This window comes from Dipteris shenzhenensis, chromosome 1, assembly GCF_047967505.1.
Source record: "Dipteris shenzhenensis isolate YYH24624 ecotype China chromosome 1, Dip_SZ_1.0, whole genome shotgun sequence".
NCBI classification, from domain to species: Eukaryota; Viridiplantae; Streptophyta; class Polypodiopsida; order Gleicheniales; family Dipteridaceae; genus Dipteris; species Dipteris shenzhenensis.
In genome coordinates, this window is record NC_141596.1 from 55,445,380 (window position 1) to 55,465,467 (window position 20,088).

General features: G+C 40.4%; 1 protein-coding gene across 1 annotated transcript in view; it reads left to right on the top strand.

Moving 5' to 3' along the window:
• The window catches only part of LOC147906063 (uncharacterized), a 47,412-nt gene extending 37,863 nt beyond the window's left edge, over nucleotides 1-9,549 (top strand). Inside the window, exons 10-11 of the mRNA XM_087376382.1 lie at nucleotides 8,569-8,715; nucleotides 8,851-9,549. Of these exons, the coding sequence (XP_087232508.1) occupies nucleotides 8,569-8,715; nucleotides 8,851-8,883 (180 nt within the window). The 3' untranslated portion in view covers nucleotides 8,884-9,549. The remainder of the gene's footprint in view (nucleotides 1-8,568; nucleotides 8,716-8,850) is intronic.
• Nucleotides 9,550-20,088: the final 10,539 nt, after the last annotated feature.

Genomic DNA, 20,088 nt, shown 5'->3' on the forward strand with positions numbered 1-20,088 from the left:
AAATGGTGGTGGATCATATTAAAGGATACTTGCATGATGGTTTACATCCTGCACAACATGGTTTTGTTTCTCGCAGGCATATCACTGATAATATCGCAAATGCTTATGTTGGACTTGAGTATGCCAAATACACAGAGCAGGATGTTCTTTTACTACAAGTTGATATTGCCAAGGCTTTTGATACTGTTCAATGGGACTTCATCTCTTAGACAATGAATGCTTTGGGATTTTGGTAGAAATTGCAGCATATCATATACTAGCTTTATAGTGACAATCAAGCTGCTTGCATTCTTTCTAGGGATGTCTCTGAAGCATGGACTCTTCATTGTTCGGTGTGTCAAGGCTGTCCACTTAGTGCGCTCCTGTATGCTATAGCCACACGCCCCATGCTTCAGTATATGGATCATCTCATAGCTACGGATAAGCTACATGGTTTGAAAATTCATAATAGTAAACCATTGCTTGCTCAAGCTTATGCAGATGATTCTTTTTTCACTCCTCATAATAGAGAGCAAGATCTTTCTGAGCTAATGCAAGCTCTTTCTTTACATGGTTTAGCTGCTGGGCTTCATGTAAATTTTCAGAAATCAAAATTGTTGCCTTTGCATTCCAAGGAATGGCACTCTCTTTTATGGCCTGGAGAAATCATCCTAACAACTCAATTGGTTCGTCATCTTGGCTATCCTTTGAGTTGGACACTTTTTCCTCATCAACAATCTGATTGGATTCTCACAGCTCTCAAGAAAAAGCTGGAGTACTGGAAATTGGCAACTTAGCCTCTGCATGTTCGTCTTCGAATTGTGCAATCTATTTTGATGGTGTATATTCAATTCTACTTGCCTCTTATTATGTTTAGCAAGGCTGATCTTGCCTCTTTTATGTCTGAGGTTTTGGAAATCTTCTAGTATTCTTGCCATGGCAAAAAAATCTTGTGTTTGTTTCAGGTACAGCAGCTTTGTTCTCCAAAGATGCATGGAGGTCTTAATATTCTCAATATCCATCCGCACATTCTTGCCCATAAGGGGAAACTCATGCTGCAGTTTTTGCAAGATTCTCAACCATGGGCCGCCATGATTCATCATTCACTCTTGCATGTTGAATCTCCAGCTTTAATTCATTGGCAGCTTTCCCAGTGGGAGTTTCTTTTTGATTCTGTGACAGGCAAAATCCCTGGCTGTCCTTTGGTTTCCCATTTGTTAATGGATTGGAGTATACATTGGTCTAGAGTGTTCGCCCTTCCTTTGGCATTGTAGGAGCCTCGACGTTCGTATTTTTTGAGTCTCAAGGGGATTCGTTTGGTTCAGGATGTTGTTGATGATGCTGGATTTTCCCTTACTTTTCCTTTGGCCGCTGCCAAATTTGGCCTTGGAATGCATTATCGTCCACTTTGGCAAAGATTACTTTCATGCTCCAACCTTTTCAGCTGGTTCCTCCATTGCATACAGGATCGTCTTCAAGACTGGACACTTTCTTCTATGGGCTTGTCATGCCGTCCTCTGCAGTTTGCACATATTACTGTCTCTTCTCTTTATAAAGTTCTACTTCCTGCACCATTTATCTCACAAAAGACAAATCAGCTTTGGCATCTTAATCGTCCTATGAAATGGTGGCGGAAACGTTTGAGACAGATTTGGCATTCTAAGATTCCTCTCCGTCAGCAGGTTTTCTTGTGGAGAGTTTTGTTGGGTGTTCTTCCTCATGGACAGCTCTTGGCATGACTACATATTGCTTCCTCTATTTGTCGCAGATGTCTGGCTCTGAGAGAGACTATGCCTTATTTCTTTTGGCATTGTCCTCCCTCTTGTGCTTTCTTGGACTTCCTTGGGCAAATTTTGAGAGCTCGGTTTCCCGTGATTGCTTTTGGCAAGTTCTTTTGGATTTTTGGTGTACATTCACCCAGACAAGAGTTTGATTTCTTTTTTGTTTGGGTTCAGTACTGGGCACTTTGGACTCTCTAGAAGGATCGCAATCATATGGTCTTTGTGCCTGTTTTTTCCAATTTCTCTTTCTTTAGACACTCTTTGCAGCAATCGCTTTTTGATTGCAATCTCGTGTCTTTGATCATGATGTATATTTGTCCTACAGTGAGATTTTCTCTTGATGTATTATAGCTCTCCCTTTCTGGGATAGCTTTTTTTGTAATATAACGACTCAAATATTCCACAAAAAAATTGTGTGTGTATGTAGACAGGAACTGTAAAGTCTTTGGTGATCCCATCTTTTCCTTGTTTGACTTTTTTAAGCATTCTCTGCAGCAATCCTACTTTGATTGCTTGCAGACGCGCTACATAGATCATGATGTATATCTAGCATACACTGAGATTTTCAATTGATGTAATTTCGGCTGCCTCGTTTTGAGGTTGCTACTCTTGTAATATAATCAATCAAAAGTTTTCACTAAAAAAAAAAGTGTGTGCGTGTGTGTGTGTGTATAGATAGATAGATAGATAGATAGATAAAGAGAGAGAGAGAGAGAGAGAGAGAGAGAGAAGAGAGATGACTTATATGCATAGTGCATACTATATAGTGTTTGGTAGCTGGAGTCAAATTCTAGAAACATAGCACACTAGATGCAGCACACATGGCATAAAATTTACACTTGAAGATGATAGATCATAATAATCATGATTCATTAAACATTTTTAGAAATTAAGTTTAGACCTTCAATGAAACTTGAAAGTTTTAAGAAATAGACATATACTTCAAAGTTCAAAGTTCAAAGTTCACAAGCCACAAGTGACAGGTTACGAGTCATAGAAATAGACATAATATAGACTAAAATGAAGTGGTATTGTCTTCACAAGTAGTCATAGCTTTGAATGAAGAGAATGTGGACTACTTTCTTTTACGAGCCTTATCATTTAGCCTTTCTCACAGATGTGGGGCTGCACTTCACCTTCGGAGTGTTGACAAAAACTCGGTACAAAGACCTTTGTGGATGCTCAAGTATGTGAGCGGTGTGGATATGTATGCGTGAGATCATATGTTTATACTATGATCTAAACCCACCATGATGTCGATGGAGATGTCATAGTAGTTAGCCCTGCTATGTGTGATGGACTTTATGGTTCTTCAATCTTGTGAGTGACTGTGATTGAAACACCTTTTATGTCATCCTCGAGTTGCTTTAGTACACAATCATCACTGCACTGTTTGCCTCCTCCAAGGCCTTCTCTGCGTATGATAGCCTTTCCTTGAGGCCGACCATAACTTGGAATGTGCCTTCATTGTGGTGTAGGCTGTACTTTGCACCCTTGAGCGCCTCATTTTCTAAATCAGTGCTGACACGACAACTTCCAATTTCACCCTGACCTTTGCTAGCATATCTATTTCACCTTGTGAAGTTTTCATCCATGTTGCGGCTTGCTAATATTGCAATAAATGTTTCTATGGGCTGACTTTGTCCTTCACCTCTGGAGTGCTGATAGAAACTTGGTACGAAGACCTTTGTATAAATGAATGCTCAAGTATGTGTGGGTGTGTGGATATGTACGTATGAGAGCATATGTTTATACTGTGGTCTAAACTCACTGTTGGCTGTTGATGACGTCCGTGGGGATGCCATAGTAGCTATCCCTTCTATGCGTGATGGAGTTTATGGTTTTCAATCTTGTGAGTGATTGTCATGAGATTGAAACTGCACATTGTGTTGTCTTTTTAGAGAATGAGTTTGGGCATATTCTTGGATTCATCTAGATATATGTTCCCGCCATATTAGCAGACATGCAAGTTCTACCTTGTGAAGTTTTTGTCCATGTTGTGGCTTGCTGGTATTGCAATAAATTATTTCTAACTTAAGTGGTGCATTGCCCTATCGGCTAGTTTGTCTAAGCATTTTTTTCTTAGAAAGTCTCGTTCGGGAGACTAAAATGAAATGGTGTTGCCTTCACAAGCAATCGGAGCTTGATTGAAGAGAATGTGAACTACTTTTTTTATTAGTCTTATCCTTTAATGCTAGCCTTTGTCACGGCTTAGTCTACCCTTAACCTCTGGAGGTCTAACAGAGACTCAGTACAAGACCTTTGTATAAATGGATGCTCAAGTATGTGTGGGTGTGTGGATATGCATGTATGAGAGCATGTGTGTATACTATGGTCTAAACCAACCGTTAGGCACCAATGACGTCGGTGGGGATAGTTAGTCCTTGCTATGCATGACAGAGCTTGTGGTTCTTGTGAGTGACTGTCATGAATTGAAACTGCACTATGTGTTGTATTTTTAGAGGATGAGTTTGGGCATGTTCCTGGATATATTTTCCTGCCGTATTAGCCGAGATGTAAATTTCACCTTGTGAAGTTTCCATGTTGTGTCTTGTTGATATTGCAATGAATTCTTTCTATCTTTATTGGTGCATTGCCCTATCAGCTAGTTTGTCTAAGCATTTTTTGCTTAGAAAGGATCATTTGGGAGAGACTAATATGAAATGGTATTGTCTTCGCAAGCAGTCCTAGCTTGAATGAAGAGAATGTGGGCTATAGCCCAATTGTTTGATCAGCCTTCTCCTTAAGTGCTAGCCTTTGTCACAACTCAATTTTCCCTTCACCCCCGAAGTGCAGAAGCTCGGTACGAATTAATGGCCACAGTCAGCCACATCATGCTCACAAAATGTGGGAGAAGAGTTGACCCGGCTTATACTTGCTTTAGGTTCCCAATCACCAAGTCCTATTTATTTGGTAGGTTGTATAGTCTCTTATAAATAGAAGTGGTGTGAGTACAGCTAAGGGAGAAGGTATGTTTTTTGTGGAGTGTGTGAGAGCCAAGGCTTGAAAGACAAGAGTAGAGAGCAAAGAGACAATGAAGGCCATGGTAAGAGGGTGCGCTGTTGCCAAGGCTAGTTGAGGCTGGGTGACAGGTATAGGTTTCCGTTGGTTATTTGTCTGGGCTATGCAGAGTGGGCAGAGGCTAGCAGTTTTACTCTTGGACTTCGAGAAAGCCTATGACAGAGTAGATTGGAATTTTCTTGAGGGCAGTCTTCTACGGTTTGGATTCTCAGATGCTTGGATCAGAGGTGTGGCCTCCCTTTACAGATCAGCCCACAGCCAGGTTTTGATTGGAGGGGTAAGGGGTGACAGGTTTCAGATTTCCAGATCAGTTCATCAGGGATGCCCTTTAGCCCCCTTCCTCTTTCTTTTTGTGGCAGAAGCTATGAGTATCTTCCTTAGATCTCAGGCTGAGCTTTTTGGGTTGAGACTGCCCTTGAGACAGGAGCAGGAGCTTTTTGACTGTGAGTTGGCTGATGACACTGCTATTTTTATTCAGGTCTCCTTGCAGTCACTTGATTCTTTCCGGACAGCCTTGGATATTTTTTGCTCAGCTGCAAGGGCACACATTAACTGGCATAAATCCTTTGTCTTTTGGATCAGTGATGAGGACACTCCAGGCTAGGGTGGTGACATTGGTTTCTCCTGGATTCAGAGGGGTGTTCCTATCAGATATTTGGGATGCCAGGTAGGATTGGACATCTCTCCAGCACAGCAGTTTGCCCTAGTACTAGAAAGTATAAGGAAAAAGCTCCTATTCTGGAGCTCTGCCAAACTCGACCTTGCATCTAGAGTTGTGGTAGTGAACGGGGTTCTCTTGGCCACCTCCTGGTTCGTGTGTTCTTGCTGGTGCCGGTCTAGGGATTGCATCACTCAGCTCATCAGACCAGTCAGGAATTTTTTATGGAGTGGACTTGATGGCACAGCAGATGTTGCAGCAAGGGTGGCCTGGGAGACTGTTATTCTCCCTACATGTGAAGGGGGCCTTAATGTCATTGACCCAGACTTGCAGGGCAGGGCATTGCTTTGTAAGGTGGTGGTGAGGGGACTCATGCCTGGGCAGGAACCTTGGAAGGATTTCTTTTTTGGACGCATTCAGGCTTGCACACCAACCTTGGGAGATGATTGGGTGGACAGCCCTCGCTGGATTTTCACATCAGCCCCTCTCAGATCTCCTGCCTCTCCTCTCATGACTGCCATCCTGAAAGCTTGGGGGAGCTTCAGGAACACTCTTCGAAGGATTCCACCTTCTACCGTCGAAGAGATTGATAGGCAGCCGATCATTTGGAATGATAGTATTCTTGACGAGCATGCCAGACCACTGGGCACTTCCCATTACATGCAGTGGTCTAAATGAGAGGGAGGCCCCACCTACACAGTAGGGACTTGGAAATCTTTTATCAGGCTACCTGTGGATCAGAGACTGCAGTCCGTGAGTCACCTCAGAGGGGTAGCACGCAGGATTCAGCAGATAGATGCAGCCATCCCGATGGAATGGACAGTTGAGCTACCTACTACTTCCACCACTTGGATGGGAGCTTTTTCGCGGACATCAGTTCCTTTACAGGTGATCGCTCTCCGAGGTCTTGGGGAAGACGCACTGGTCTTTGATGTTGGGGATGGAGGTTTACTTTCTACATCCAAGGATGGCATTCTTCTTGAGGTTGCCTTTCAGCCTGTTAGGATTGCTGGTTTTATGGACCATGGAGCGGGCTTGCAGTGGTACTTAGACCCCGACCCTCTGCTCTTGGCCTTGGGTTCCTGGAGGTTGTGGTTATATGGAGGTGCACCTATCAGGTGCTTGCAATGGGACCCAGGAGAGTGGGAATGGATAGATCATGGGCACCGAGAGAGGGGGATTCCCTTTTTTCGTTTCACGGTTGGTAATGCCAGGAGGTTTCAGCTGAACAGTAGGGGTTGGATTCCTTCCAGAGCCCCCCATTGGGAAAGCTTCTTCATCACCGCAGATTTGCGTAGAAATTTCTGGAGGAGGCTCTGGAAATCCCTCAGAAATAGAAAGATCACTCTTTTCTTCTGGCTTTCTATTCATGGAGGGATTGCAGTGAACCTGTGGAGATCACGTTTTGGGGCTGATCCCACTTGTCCTCGATGTCATTCTGCAGAGGAGTCAGTGCGACATTGCCTTTGGGACTGCAATCAGGCGAGGACTGTTTGGAAAGGGGTTGCTCGGATACTCAGCATCTTTCACACATCCCCTTTCTTCATGACTTGGGGCTCGGTTGCATGGTTATCTCTTACCGGGCCCCAGGTGTTTTATGAGGGTGAGCCTTCTTCTTGGGCACTCTCGGTCCGCCGGCAGGTGATAGAGCCCTGCTCTCTACAAGATGTACCACTTACTCCCTTCAGAGCTTCTCATGTTTCAGTGGACACCTCTTGGGAGATTTTGGCTAGCATTTCATCTTAGCACATTTGGAGAGCCAGATGTACGGAGGCCTTGGATGGCACCCAGATACACCCATTACAGGTGTTCACGGGTATTTGGACTGACACGGTTCACACTTTGATAGCCATATGGGCTAGCATGCAGGGTTCTTCACGGGCAGCCTCTTCTAGAAGGACTATTTTTCTTCGAGTTTGGAGGGGTTCTCCCTTTTTCTCGGAGGTTTCTACCGGATTGAGATGGCACTATCAGCCTCAATCCTTTCTTTATGGCTCTTGAGCTTTTCGTGCATTGCATGATGTATCCCGTATGGAGCTTCCTCTAACGGTTTTTCTTTAATACTTAATAGAAGTCTTTTTTTGCCCAAAAAATATATATATATATACAATCGAGATAACCTATGGATCTTACGTGTATATTCCTTTATAGAGGATTGAAGTAGGATATCAAGGGAAGCCTGTAGCAATACTTTATCATTTGGTTTCATCCAGTGCAGCTTTTTTGGCAGACAAAATAGTGTGTTTCGTTACTTGTATCAAATAAATGTTTATCCTTCTGTCATAGTGCTTAGCTGTGCACACATTTATTGCACTAAAGCATTTAACTACTACTCCCCCCCCCCCCTCCCTCTTCCTCCTCTTTCTCTTTCCCTTCCTCTTCTTGGGTTTGTATTGGTAGCTTATGCTTTAGGAATAATGCAATAAGATTGTTTGGCTCCTTCAATTCTTCTGCTGTTTTATTACATTCTATACTTAACATTGTGATCATATCTGAATTTGTGGTTCACGTTTGTGTGTTCCTTATTTGAATGTTCTTAAATTAAGGCCTCGTAATTTTAGCCATTTCAATGTAGCTTTTAAAAATTGGAATTGTGCTTTTCTTACAAAAGAGACACATGTGCATATGGGTGTGTACATGTTACCCTGTCACATTACACAATGTGATGATGCAGCTTACATTTTTTGTGCCCGTGCGTGTGCGTGTGTGTTGCAATGGAAGGGGCGTGCAAGGGTGCGGGGGGGGGGGGAGATAGTTACTAGGATCGTTGTTCCCTTCATAACGGACAAATAATGTCTTACAAATAATGAGACTAGGATGTCTTAGTGGGGAATGCCAGGCATACGGAATGGCTAGAGAACATCTAGGGAATGTTCCATAGACTGTTCCATAGGGACTAGTCATTGAATGACAATTTTCAGCTTCCTTTTTGTGCCCAACTTGATGCTAACTATATCTGCAAGAAGGTACTTCCATATATCTGAATCTGTTGTATGGTTTTCAAAGCATTTAATAGATGGAACTTTTCTCTGGATACATAGGTATTTGTCTGAGTAGATGTGATTACTATGTTTTTTAATTAAAACGAGAGAGATCTTCTGTCTAAGCCAACCGGAAAGGTTTGCACAGGCTAGGTACCTTGAAAAACAAAAATCAACATACAAGTTGGTGGACAAACAGATGACAGACGTAAATGCAGCCCAATTGGAGCTCATGATGCAGGCTGCATTTGAATGCATTAAAGTCCTTCCAGAAGACCGTCCAGATATGACAAAGGTACATCACAGCCCTTGCAAAAATCTTCTTTTACGACACCAAGAAGCCCCTTGCTGCTTGCTGATAGATAACATGTTAAGGAAATGGCACTTCTTCATTTATCTCTGGTAAAGAGGGTTGTTATATGATTTGCAGGTAGTGAAACTACTTGATTACTACCAAGAATGAAGAGACCATGGCAACTCCGCCATTTTTCTAGTGGCACCTTGAATACATCCTTTTCACATGTGCGTGCAATTTCTGCATAACTTAAAGATGACAAAATGCCTATAGAGGTAATTCCATTGTTATACAGACAGTTGGGAGCAAGTTTCATAAATGCCAGAAAGGCCAAATATATCTGTTGTCAGAATATGGTTACACAGTTGAGGATCTGTGCCACATGTACAAAATATTGATTACAGTTGGAATTTCAGAGGCTGGGCAAGTTTCTTTGCGTGTATTTCCTGTTCTTATCGGAAAAAGCCTTTTGTTTACAAATGGAAAGGGGAGCAGGGTAAAGAACATGTGGCCAAGAACAGGGATGCATGACGTAGCCAAGGCACCATGAGTATTGGCCAAGGCTGTGGAGAAATATGTAAAGAGCATAATTGCAGGCAAGAAAAGCTTGACAAGACATTGACTTTTGCAAAAATTAAATTAATTGATAGGTGGTTGATGGATAATGAATGACATGGATGGTTTGAATCATGATGATAACCAATTAAGTTCTAGACACATCGGCCATAGGATTGTTTCAAATATGGCAATGATCAATAGAATTGCAACTCCTGATGTGGATGACCACCATCGAGGTAGCCTCAAAAGTTGTCTACTCTCAAAATAATGATGCAATCCAAGGGATGATTTAATCAAAGATTACATATCAGGAGCCTTTCTATCTAAGAAAAAGGTGGCCCTAAATACTTTTATTGCAATACTAACCAATGAATGACATCTGCAACTGAGTGGATCTCTTTCATACTAAGTATGATCATCTAGGCTCCTGTAAAGCCAGCGGAGGGGCCAAAACCCTTGAACAATGCATGCTCTCAGCCCTCAGGGCATGCCATTCTAAATGTGAGAGGATATGTTACCAGTTCATCAACATGTTGGAGACCAGCGGGCAACCTTTAATCTTACCATCAATACAATCTAACAGAAAATCCCAGTGAGTGGGTTGCCAGTATCCAAAGACAGGAGCGGAGGGTTCTAAAAGCAAATGGCACATCAAGGCAGCGCAAGGCTAAGAACCCTACATGAATTGCAGCATCATTTTTACTTCATGAGCAACAATATGCACATGAATATTTGGAATATTCCGACCCCCATGCATCTTTGGCGAACAGAGATGCTGCACCGAAAGCAATCTCAAACTTTTCTTGCCATGTTTAGAGCACCAGAAGGTTTCCATAACTATAGACATGAAAGAAGTAAGATCTCCCTTGCTTAACATAATCAAAAGCCATCAAAATGGATTGAATAATCCGTAGTCTGACCACACACACACACACATTTTTTTAATGAAATCTTTGATTGATTATATTATATGAGTAGCAACCTCAAAATAAGGTGCTACAATTACATCAACTGAAAATTTCAGCATATGCCAAAAAGACCTCATGATTTATGCAGCGGGTCTGCAAGCAATCAAAGAAAGATTGCTGCAGAGAATGCCCCTCCCTCCCCCCCACACACACACATACACAATGCTTACTTAAAATAACCTTTAGTATATTTATTATTGGCTATAATGGATAAAATCCACCTAAGATTTTGCCTAGCCTTTACTTCACAGTCTAAATTCTATACATTAAAAAATCAACAAATGATGCATTTTAACCTATAAAACCGACTATCTATACAAGTATAACATTTATTTTATCGAGTTAAAGAAAATTTAGGCATGGGGGGTGTGTGTGTGTGTGCATGCCCACATGTGCATTCACGCATGTGTATGCACATGTGCAAGCCCAATACAAATATCCACGAAAGTCATTGGTTCTACCTTGTCTTTTAGTCTTAAACTCTTTGTGTATATAAGTGAACCTCACAAAAAATAAATATACCCTATTAATCTAAAACAAGATGGGATTATGCATTGTAAAGGCTTGGAGCAACAGCTCAAGTAGTTTGGGCATGTTCTTGCCTGAGTAATTGTGGGCGTTTAAGTCCCATGGGCATGACCTTGCTTTGTCGACTATTGACCTACACTATGCCCTATCCCTCGGCTCTTCCCCCCACACTTTCAATAATAAATAAATCTTCTGATAGTCATCCATTGATGATTTGAGCATCCCTAGAACCATAAGCAAACAAAAAATGATGTTCCTAGGGACACAATTGAGTGGAAGAATAAAACATTGTCATGGTCTACATGGTCAGCCTCATTGGATATAGTATAAGGGGTTGGAAACAAAACAAATGGATGAATATGATGAACCCTATCCAAGGTATAAATTGCTCCCCTTAGAATAGCAATACTTATTGAGCTAAGTTGGTATACAATGCCACTAGTCTTTGCTATTGATCGCTTTTGTGACTGGACAAAGTTAACAAATTCATAGGTCATCAACTTATAAAACATAATCTCTCTCTCTCTCTTTTTGGGGGGGTTGAACCTTGCTCCAATTTGATGTCTCACTTTCATTTTTCCAAGATGGAACCCTTCTTTCTTTTCCTTTGGCTGCTGCAAAGTATGGTCTTGGCATGCATTATTGTCCTATATGGCACAGTATTACTCATGTGCTTAAGATTTTCACCCAATACTGCTACTAGAGATTGAAGATCGGCTTCGGGATTGGACTCTTCATTCGCTAGTTCATATGCCGTCCTTTGATGTTGTCCCACATTACTGTATCTTCTTTATATAAAATTCTTTTGCCCTTGCCTTGGGTTTCACATGGGGCAAATAATATTTAGCAAATGAATTGTCCTGCAAAAAGGTAGCAAAAGATATTGCGGATGATTTGGAATTCAAAAATTCCCCTTCGACAACCAATTTTCTTGTGGAGAGCAGCTTTTGGCATGTAGACATATTGCTATGGATGTTTGCTACAGATGTTTAGCTTCACAAGAATCAGTGCCTCATCTTCTTTGGCATTGCTTCCACATCAAGATTTCTTAGGCTTCCTTTGGTAGCTTTTGAGAACAAGATTTACAAATGCTTCTTTTGAGAAGTTTTTTAGGCTTTTTGAGATTCACCCACCTAGACAGGAGTTGATTTATTTTTCACTTGGATTCATTACTAGGGATTCTGGACTCTATGGAAAGACAGAAATCATAGTGTCTTTGGTGATCCTACTTTCTCTTTTTTCAGGCACTCTTTGCAGCAATCTCTCTACGATTGTTTGCAAAATCATTACATAGACTCTGATGTATACTTGTCATATATTGAGATCTTCTCTTGATATATATTGCCACATCCCATTTTGGGATAGTTACTCTGTAATATAAAGCATCAAAATTTTCACCCAAAAAAAAAAGTGTGTGTGTGTGTGTGTGTGATAAGGATTGTTCCTCCAAGATTTTTTTAAAAGGCTTGCACTATAAGAGGCAAAGTGAAAATATTTGCTAGGCGAAAAATGTGGATGGTACTTGGACAATCTCTTGGGCAGACCTTGCTTAGGCATGTGTTGGCCACCATGCTAAACAATTTAGTAAGGATGTTTCTTCGTCGTATCCCACAATGTCCATGTTAGTCCAATCTTGTCTTCTCATCAGGCTTTGCAAATTGAAGTTCTTTTCAAGGATAATGAATGGAAAGTTGCCATAAGATCATGTGGCAAATGGAAATATCTAGGTTGGGACGATCTCACTCTGGAGTTCTTCCTACAATGTTGGGTTGCCATTTCGCCCACACTTTTATACATGATTAATCATGCTTGGGAAACCCATCAAATGTCAACATATTGGAAAAAAGAGTTGATTAAATTATTTCCTAAGAAGCATTTGCATGATTCATTTGCAGATTGGAGGTCCATCACACTCATGCTTCGCATTTGCAAGCTGATTGTTAAGATGATATTGAGATGTATCAAATGTTTCTTGCATCAAGGCCCAATATGGGCTCATTCCCCACAGACATATTACAAACAATATTGAATATGCAAAGTACACTGAACAGGAAGTTCTCTTATTGCAAGTGGACTACTAAAGCATTTGATACAGTACAATGGGATTCCATCTCATTGACCATGTGATCACTGGGATTCGGGAAACAAATGTAGCGTATCATTTATTTGTTGTATCAAGATACTAAAGCTACTGGCATCTTATTTGGTGAGCTTACTCATGAAAGGACTCTCTCTTGTTCAATATGTCAAGGCTACCCTCTTAGTGCTTTGTTATATGCGATAGCTACTCATCCAATGCTTCAATACATGGATCACTTAGTCACTACTGGAGGTGCATTTTGCATGGGTTAGAGATACATGGAAGAAGATTACTAATTGTGCAAGCTTATGCTAATGATTCTTTCTTCACTCAGAATACTGGGAGTGATCCTTCTTGCCTTATACATTCTTTATATGGTCGGATAGAGGCCTGCAATTGAATTTCTAAAAGTCTAAGCTTCTCCCATTGCAAGTGAAAGATTGGCATCATGTTTTATGGACTAGGGAGATTGTTTTACCTATGTAGTTTCTGTGTCATCTTGGTTACCCTTTGGGGTGGATTGTTACTCACTACCAACAAGTGGACTTGGTGCTCACTGATCTAAAAATGAAGTTGGAATGTTGGAAGTTGGCTACATGGCCATTATATGTTCTACTATTATGGAGCTTTTTTGGAGGTCACATCATGGACATAAAGCTCTCAAGCTACTTTCTGTTATCATCTTTGCTCACCAAAGATGCATGGAGATGATTATCCTAAATATTCGTGTGCACATTCTAGCACATAGGGGAAAATGATGCTTCATTTTATCCAGAGGGTGATCGACCATGGGTGTATATGATCCAACACTTGCTTTTGCATTTGTTAACGAATGTATTTAGTCATTGGGATTTTCTCCTAGGACACATTCATGGTAGGATCAAGGAATGTAGTTTTGTCATTCATGTGCTTTCTAACTAGAAGCAATACTGGCTCATCTGAAATGGAATGGTAGGGATGCTCTTGATGAAAACTCTTTGTGTGCTAAGTGCCTATATTATTCAAAGGTATTTGCACATCCATTGGCCTTCTAGGAGCCTCATCACACTTATTTTATTTTCTCATGGGTGATGTATTTGATGATGCTCGTGTCGTGTTATCTTTCCTACTGTAGTCAAGCAGTTTGGCGTGGGTCATCATTATAGACCCCTATGGAACCTATTGTCATAGAAGTGTCATGACTTTTAGCTAGTACCTCATCTTGACATTATATATTGTCTCAAGGACTAGGCCTTTCACTTGGATGATCCTACTTGTCATTCATTGTTGTTGGTGGATGTCACAGTTGTGCAAATTTGTTTAAGGTTTTGTTGCCTGCTCCTTGGGTTTCTTCTCATGCAAATCACATCTGGCTAAGAACTTGTACTTCTCGGTGGTAGAGAAAAATGATGTAGCAAATTTGGTCTTAGAAACTCCTCCTTCATCAATAGATTTTCTTACGGCGAGTTTGGTTTGGGGTTCTTCCTTTTTTTGGATAGATCTTGGCTCACCAATATATTGCTCCGGATATTTGTCATCGATGTCTACAGGATTCTATGCCTCATCTATTTTGGTCATGACTTCTTGTTTTTTCTACAACAACATATACATATAAAGACACACTCTATAGTTTGGTATTCACCTTGTCAAGTAGGGGTATGCTTTTTTATTTACTTGGGTATACTATTGGGAACTAAAGATAATATGAAAGGACAAAAACACTAGGGTCTTGGGTGATCCGTCCCTTGCCACATATCTCTTCTTTTGGTCATCTTTATTCTTTGAGCTTCTGTATGTCCGAGATCTCGATTATCTTGATTTATTATCGTATAATGATATATTTTGGTGTTGTAGCAACATGTCCCCTCCTTGGGGATTGATTTTTCTAAATATATATTTTTCTAAAAAATTTAAGCATGCACAGATGTGTGATTTGTGAAATTCTTTTTTGTGGCTCTTTAACCATGGTGACACTGGTGCAAGAGGCCATACCAGGGTTTTTGTAAACACACATCCACTATAGAGTCCAAAGGCAAGTAGGGAGTCAAGGGGCTTTAGGATGAGACTCATTCTACATGAAACGAGTCATTTGACCCCAAGATATGTAATTAATTGAGTTTGAAATGGATGATTAGAAGTCATTTCACATGTGTTTCTCGGGGGGTGGGAGTGGTACTTTTAAGTCAAGGGTCTTGTGTAAATGGTAGGATTAGAAAGGTGATAGGGGGCACGGATGAATTTGGAGGATATGTGATCTTTGAAAAGGTTGTGATCAGAAAGAAGATAGCTTGTGTGTCTTCGTTCTTTGACCCCTGCTTATATATCTAGCAAAAAGTGTAACATATCCCTGTTAAAATAAAATTTGCTTACATTTTGGTGGAGACGTGGCATTTTGCACGGCTGCGCATCGAGAAGCATGGAATTTTTTAATTATGGTTGGAGAAGCATCCAAGAAAAACATTTTTTGGGTACATAAGCGAGGATATCAGAATGCATGAAAACAACATAGGTCTTAATGCATGGTAGATGGGAAAATTTTGATGTGTATGTGGTGATGATCATGCCTTAGAGTCGATCCCCATGGACCAATCCCCTACACTGGACTAATGATTTCAATTAGTGTAACAAGTCCCCATGCCTATAACCACCAACTCGCCTTGTGAAAGTTGGACAATAAAAGCTGAAGAAGATGAGCGAGGCCAAAGGGTGCCCTTGGGCACCCAAAAACTCCCACTCTGGGAGTATCGAGCCCAAAAAAGGAAGGCTTCATCGATGCTCACTAGTAAAACAATGCTACTAGTACATGAGCATGGAGATCTTTGTCTCGCCATGGGGCCTTGGCTCTTTGGTGGTGGCAAGAGCAAGTCTCCAAAGACAATATGTATACATCTATTCTCGTATTACACTCAGAGGCAAAAAAAAAACACCGATGAATTCTTGCCACATGGTAGGTTGGAGGAGAATGCTTAGGAAATGCTACCACCTGCTACCCTTGGACTCTTGGGCTAGCACTAACTCTTGAATAATTGGATTACCACCCTTCTCTTTGACTGCTTGAAACATCAATATTGGAATGGAGCATTATTTTGAATGATTGGGGTGCTTCAGCGTTGATGTCCCCGATTGCCTTATGATAGATTTAGGGGTTTTTGGTTTTGTCCCTAGTAGTAGATGCAGTGGGACCCAACATCACCAGAGCTCTTTTTTGACATCGAGAACACCCTTGGATGTTTATAATCATGTGTATAAACATTTGTTTATAAATACACCTCTAATGTACATGAGCATGTGTACGGCGTGGTGGCTAGAGCTTACAAAGTTCAGAAGCAGGTCTTGGGTTCAATCATGGATGTTCATAACTCTTTTGCACTTTTCTATACTCAGATTTTCTAGCAATTGGCGATATGGGTCCTAGAGTATTCAAAACTTGGAATACGATAAAAATAACACCCCTAGATTTATCCCCAGGCCAATGCAGCTATAAGGTTTAGAACAAAGTGTTCCTTAGCATCCTACAACATATAATTATTCTGTTCCAGCATTTGGTGTGGTAGTGGTATGTTCAATCTACTCACCTATTATAAGTATGGCAACCATATTGTGCTGGTATCGTGGAGTTGAAGCACCATCTTGTAGTTCCTTCCAAGATGCAGGTGTGAAATGTCTCCAAAGCAACGTAGATGTAGGTAGTGTGAAGCCAGGTCTACCATATGTTAATCCATCTACTCTTTGCATTTCTAGCAAGCAGAAGAAGGCTAGTAGAAGTAGAATACACACCAAGAGATCACGCTGCCTCGTGCAACCCACACACACACACTCACAAATGAACATACACACACACACACACAAAGCTGGTAGGAAGTAGTACATTGTGGCCTGGTAGAGTAGTTCCTCACCAAGAAAAGGGAAGTGTATAATGTGAAGAATGACTTTGTAACATTGTAGTAGAACCTATGCCATAGAGAAGCAGTACGTCTCTCAAATGAGTTTTTTCATAGAAAGTTTAAAAAACCTAACAAGTGATGGTAGGAGAATTGCACTAATGCCATTCTCCACAATATCATAAAGAACTACTTGAGAGCTGGTAGATGGAGCGGTCGACTCCTTATTACGGCTTGAGAAGATTAAGGCCACTAGATATAATGGTCATGGTAAGATGCTTATGAGCAAGCATGACTAGAACAAGGCAAAGTCATTAGGCCTAAGTGTTCCAAAATGAGGGGAGAAGTGGGGGAGTTTGTCTCCATGATAAGTAATGCGATCTTGAAGGCCACTGAAAAGCATGACTTCTTCAAAGAAAAGACGAGTAAAAATCAAAGGAACGAACCATTGAGGGGCAATACAAGTGTCTAATCTTCCTGGCCCAGTTCTAAAAGCAGAGATGATCTACATGCTAGAGGCAATCGCCCATATCATGGAAGCAAGCAATGAAATATGAAGAAGATAATTACAAACAATGCGGATGAACATTGACTTGAGCTTTGCACCTAAACAGGCTCCATCGATCAACCATCCATTGGCTGTGTGCTCTCAATGATAACAAGTAACATAGGGAGGCAATCTAGAGGATGTAATCAAGGCACAAAGTTGGATGGCATCCATCCTTTGGAATTCTATGTCTTGCTCAAGCTTTTGATTAGCCTTGATGCTCCTTGAGCCGTGTGCAAGCTGCTTGAATGAGAATGTTTGTAAAAGCCTTATTCCTTCTTGTTGCTTTCTAATTTATCCTTGTCTTTTGGAGTGCCTAACTATTGAAGATAAGCAATTCTTTCTCAAGGGAACATGTCTCTTTTATATCCTCCCGCCTACAAGTAGATAGGAAATGTGGTGCCCCTCATGATCACCAATTCACAATCTCAAACTTTGTGTAAGCTGCCAGTAAAATATCTCAAACTTTGGGCACAATATCTAAAGTGATGCCTTGTGGGATAGACAAGATCCTAAAGGATTTGTTTCGATGATTGTTCATTAACTAGTCATTCGTTCCCACATTTGTTCATTAACTACTACTGCCGCTGCCCTTTGTGGGCAGAGAATCCTCTCTCTCCATATTACTACTAGATGTATTTGGTTAGCACTCTCCTTGGATATTGTGGTCCAAGAAGATTAATGGAGGGACTTCAATACCCCACTATTGGTACCTCTTAGCTAAACCTTGTGCCATTGCACTAGCGTCATGAAGGTAACCAATAGAATTTCTTGATAAGTGTCATGCCCATTCTCCCTAGGCCAAAGCTACCATAGTTTTTCCATGATGATTTTCATTTTTTCTTTTCATTTATGTTCCATCATGAGGGTAGGGCACAATGGTCATATGCATGGTGTGAATATGCCAATGCACGGTGGTCCTAGATATAAATCATTCGGGTCTACCATTAAAGAGTGCCAGGTATGGAATCCTTCCAATCTTACCTTTGCCCAAAGATAAGGGAAAATTGCCAAAATAATTGCAAGGGTCATCAAAGTGTGCTAAACTCAAGGAATATAAGTGTCCCCATGTGTGTGTGTGTGTGTGTGTGTGTTTAGATTAAAAAGTCCCATCAATAATTGAGCCATACAATTAATTCCATCAATTGGATAAAAAGTTGAAAAAGGAAAAATATTTGAGACATCTAAGTTGAAAAATGCAGCAACTTGAGTTTTAAATTTTCAATCAAACTTAAGAAGTTTTAATAATATTGAGTTTGATAAACATAACATTGAAAAAAGACACCAAATTTTCAAGCAGTCTAGGTTTCAAGGAGGTCGGGGTTCACTCACTGGTCACCATCCAAACAAACTAGGTGTTAGAACATCATAGTTACATTTGGGTAGACATGTAATGCTTGTTTTCCCTGGCTTGTTATCGCTTTACCTAGGAATATAGAAAACCATATGGATTCTTAGATAACTAAAAAAAATTTAAGCCACAAGTGAAGTTTAAGTCTTAAGTGGAGTAAGGAGCAAATGCTTGATTTCACAGGGGTACATAAAAGAATAATTCATAGTTGGGAAAGTATACATGTGTGTGTGTGTGTGCACGCGTGTGTGTGTGCACACGTGTGTGTGTAAAGAGATAAGTGTTTGTGTGTGAGAGATATATTTACTAATCAATATATATATATATATATATATATATATATATATATATATATATATATATATATATATATATATTTTTTTTTTTTCTATTTATTTATTTATTGTTATTATTTTATTTTATTTTTGTTGCCCACCCCTAACCTAGAGGGTAAGAGCACATGGTCGAGAGTAAGCTGACCATGTGGAACTCACTCCCCACCTACTGATAACAAGTGAATAAAAGTGGATGTGTATGATAAGTGTCAAAATGAAAAACTGATGCCAATGGTAAATGCGTAAACCACTTTTGCAAAATAGATATAAATAGTAAAAAATAAGGCGTATCACAAAATGACTAGGGATTATCTGTGCTAAAGAATTATCCAATGGATGTGAATTAATTGTATGGCACTAGCCTTTGGTCATGCTAAAGATTTATCCAATGGATGTGAATTTATTGTATGGCACTAGCCCGACCAAAGGCTAGTTGGGAAATCGAAGTGTGTGTTTAGATTAAAAAGTCCATCAATAATTGAGCCATACAATTAATTCCATCAATTGGATAAACATATAAGGAAAAAATGTTCCAAACAATTAAGTTGAAAAATGCAACAGTTCGACTTTACAAAAATTTTGATCAAAATTAAGAATTTTTAATAATATTGAATTTGATCAACATAATATTTAAAAAAGACGTCGAATCCTCAAGCAGTCCAGGTTCTGAGGTCAGAGTCCACTTACCTACCACCATTCAAACAAACTAGGTGTTGGAACATCATAGTTACATTTGGGTAGACATGTAATGCTTGTTTTCCCCGACTTCTTATTGCTTTACCTAGAAATATAGACAACCGTATGGATTCTTAGATAACTGAAAAAAATTTAAGCCACAAATGAAGTTTAAGTTACAAGTGGAGAAAGGAGCGAATGAGTGATTTCACGGGGGTACATAAAAGAATAATTCATAGTTGGAGTAAGGATTGGCACCTCCACCTTGGAGGTTTCCATTTGATGCACCAGAGCACCATTTGCACTTACCCAATCAAATGATGCCACCTACACCTCTGCAACATGCAGAGAGCTCCTGCAGCTTGTCAGAAGCCACCCTTAGCTCCCTGTAGCTCATCAAACGGTTCATTTAATGTAGATCTTTGTTGTTCACGCGGATTTAATTAAAACTTGACTTTAGTGATGCATGAA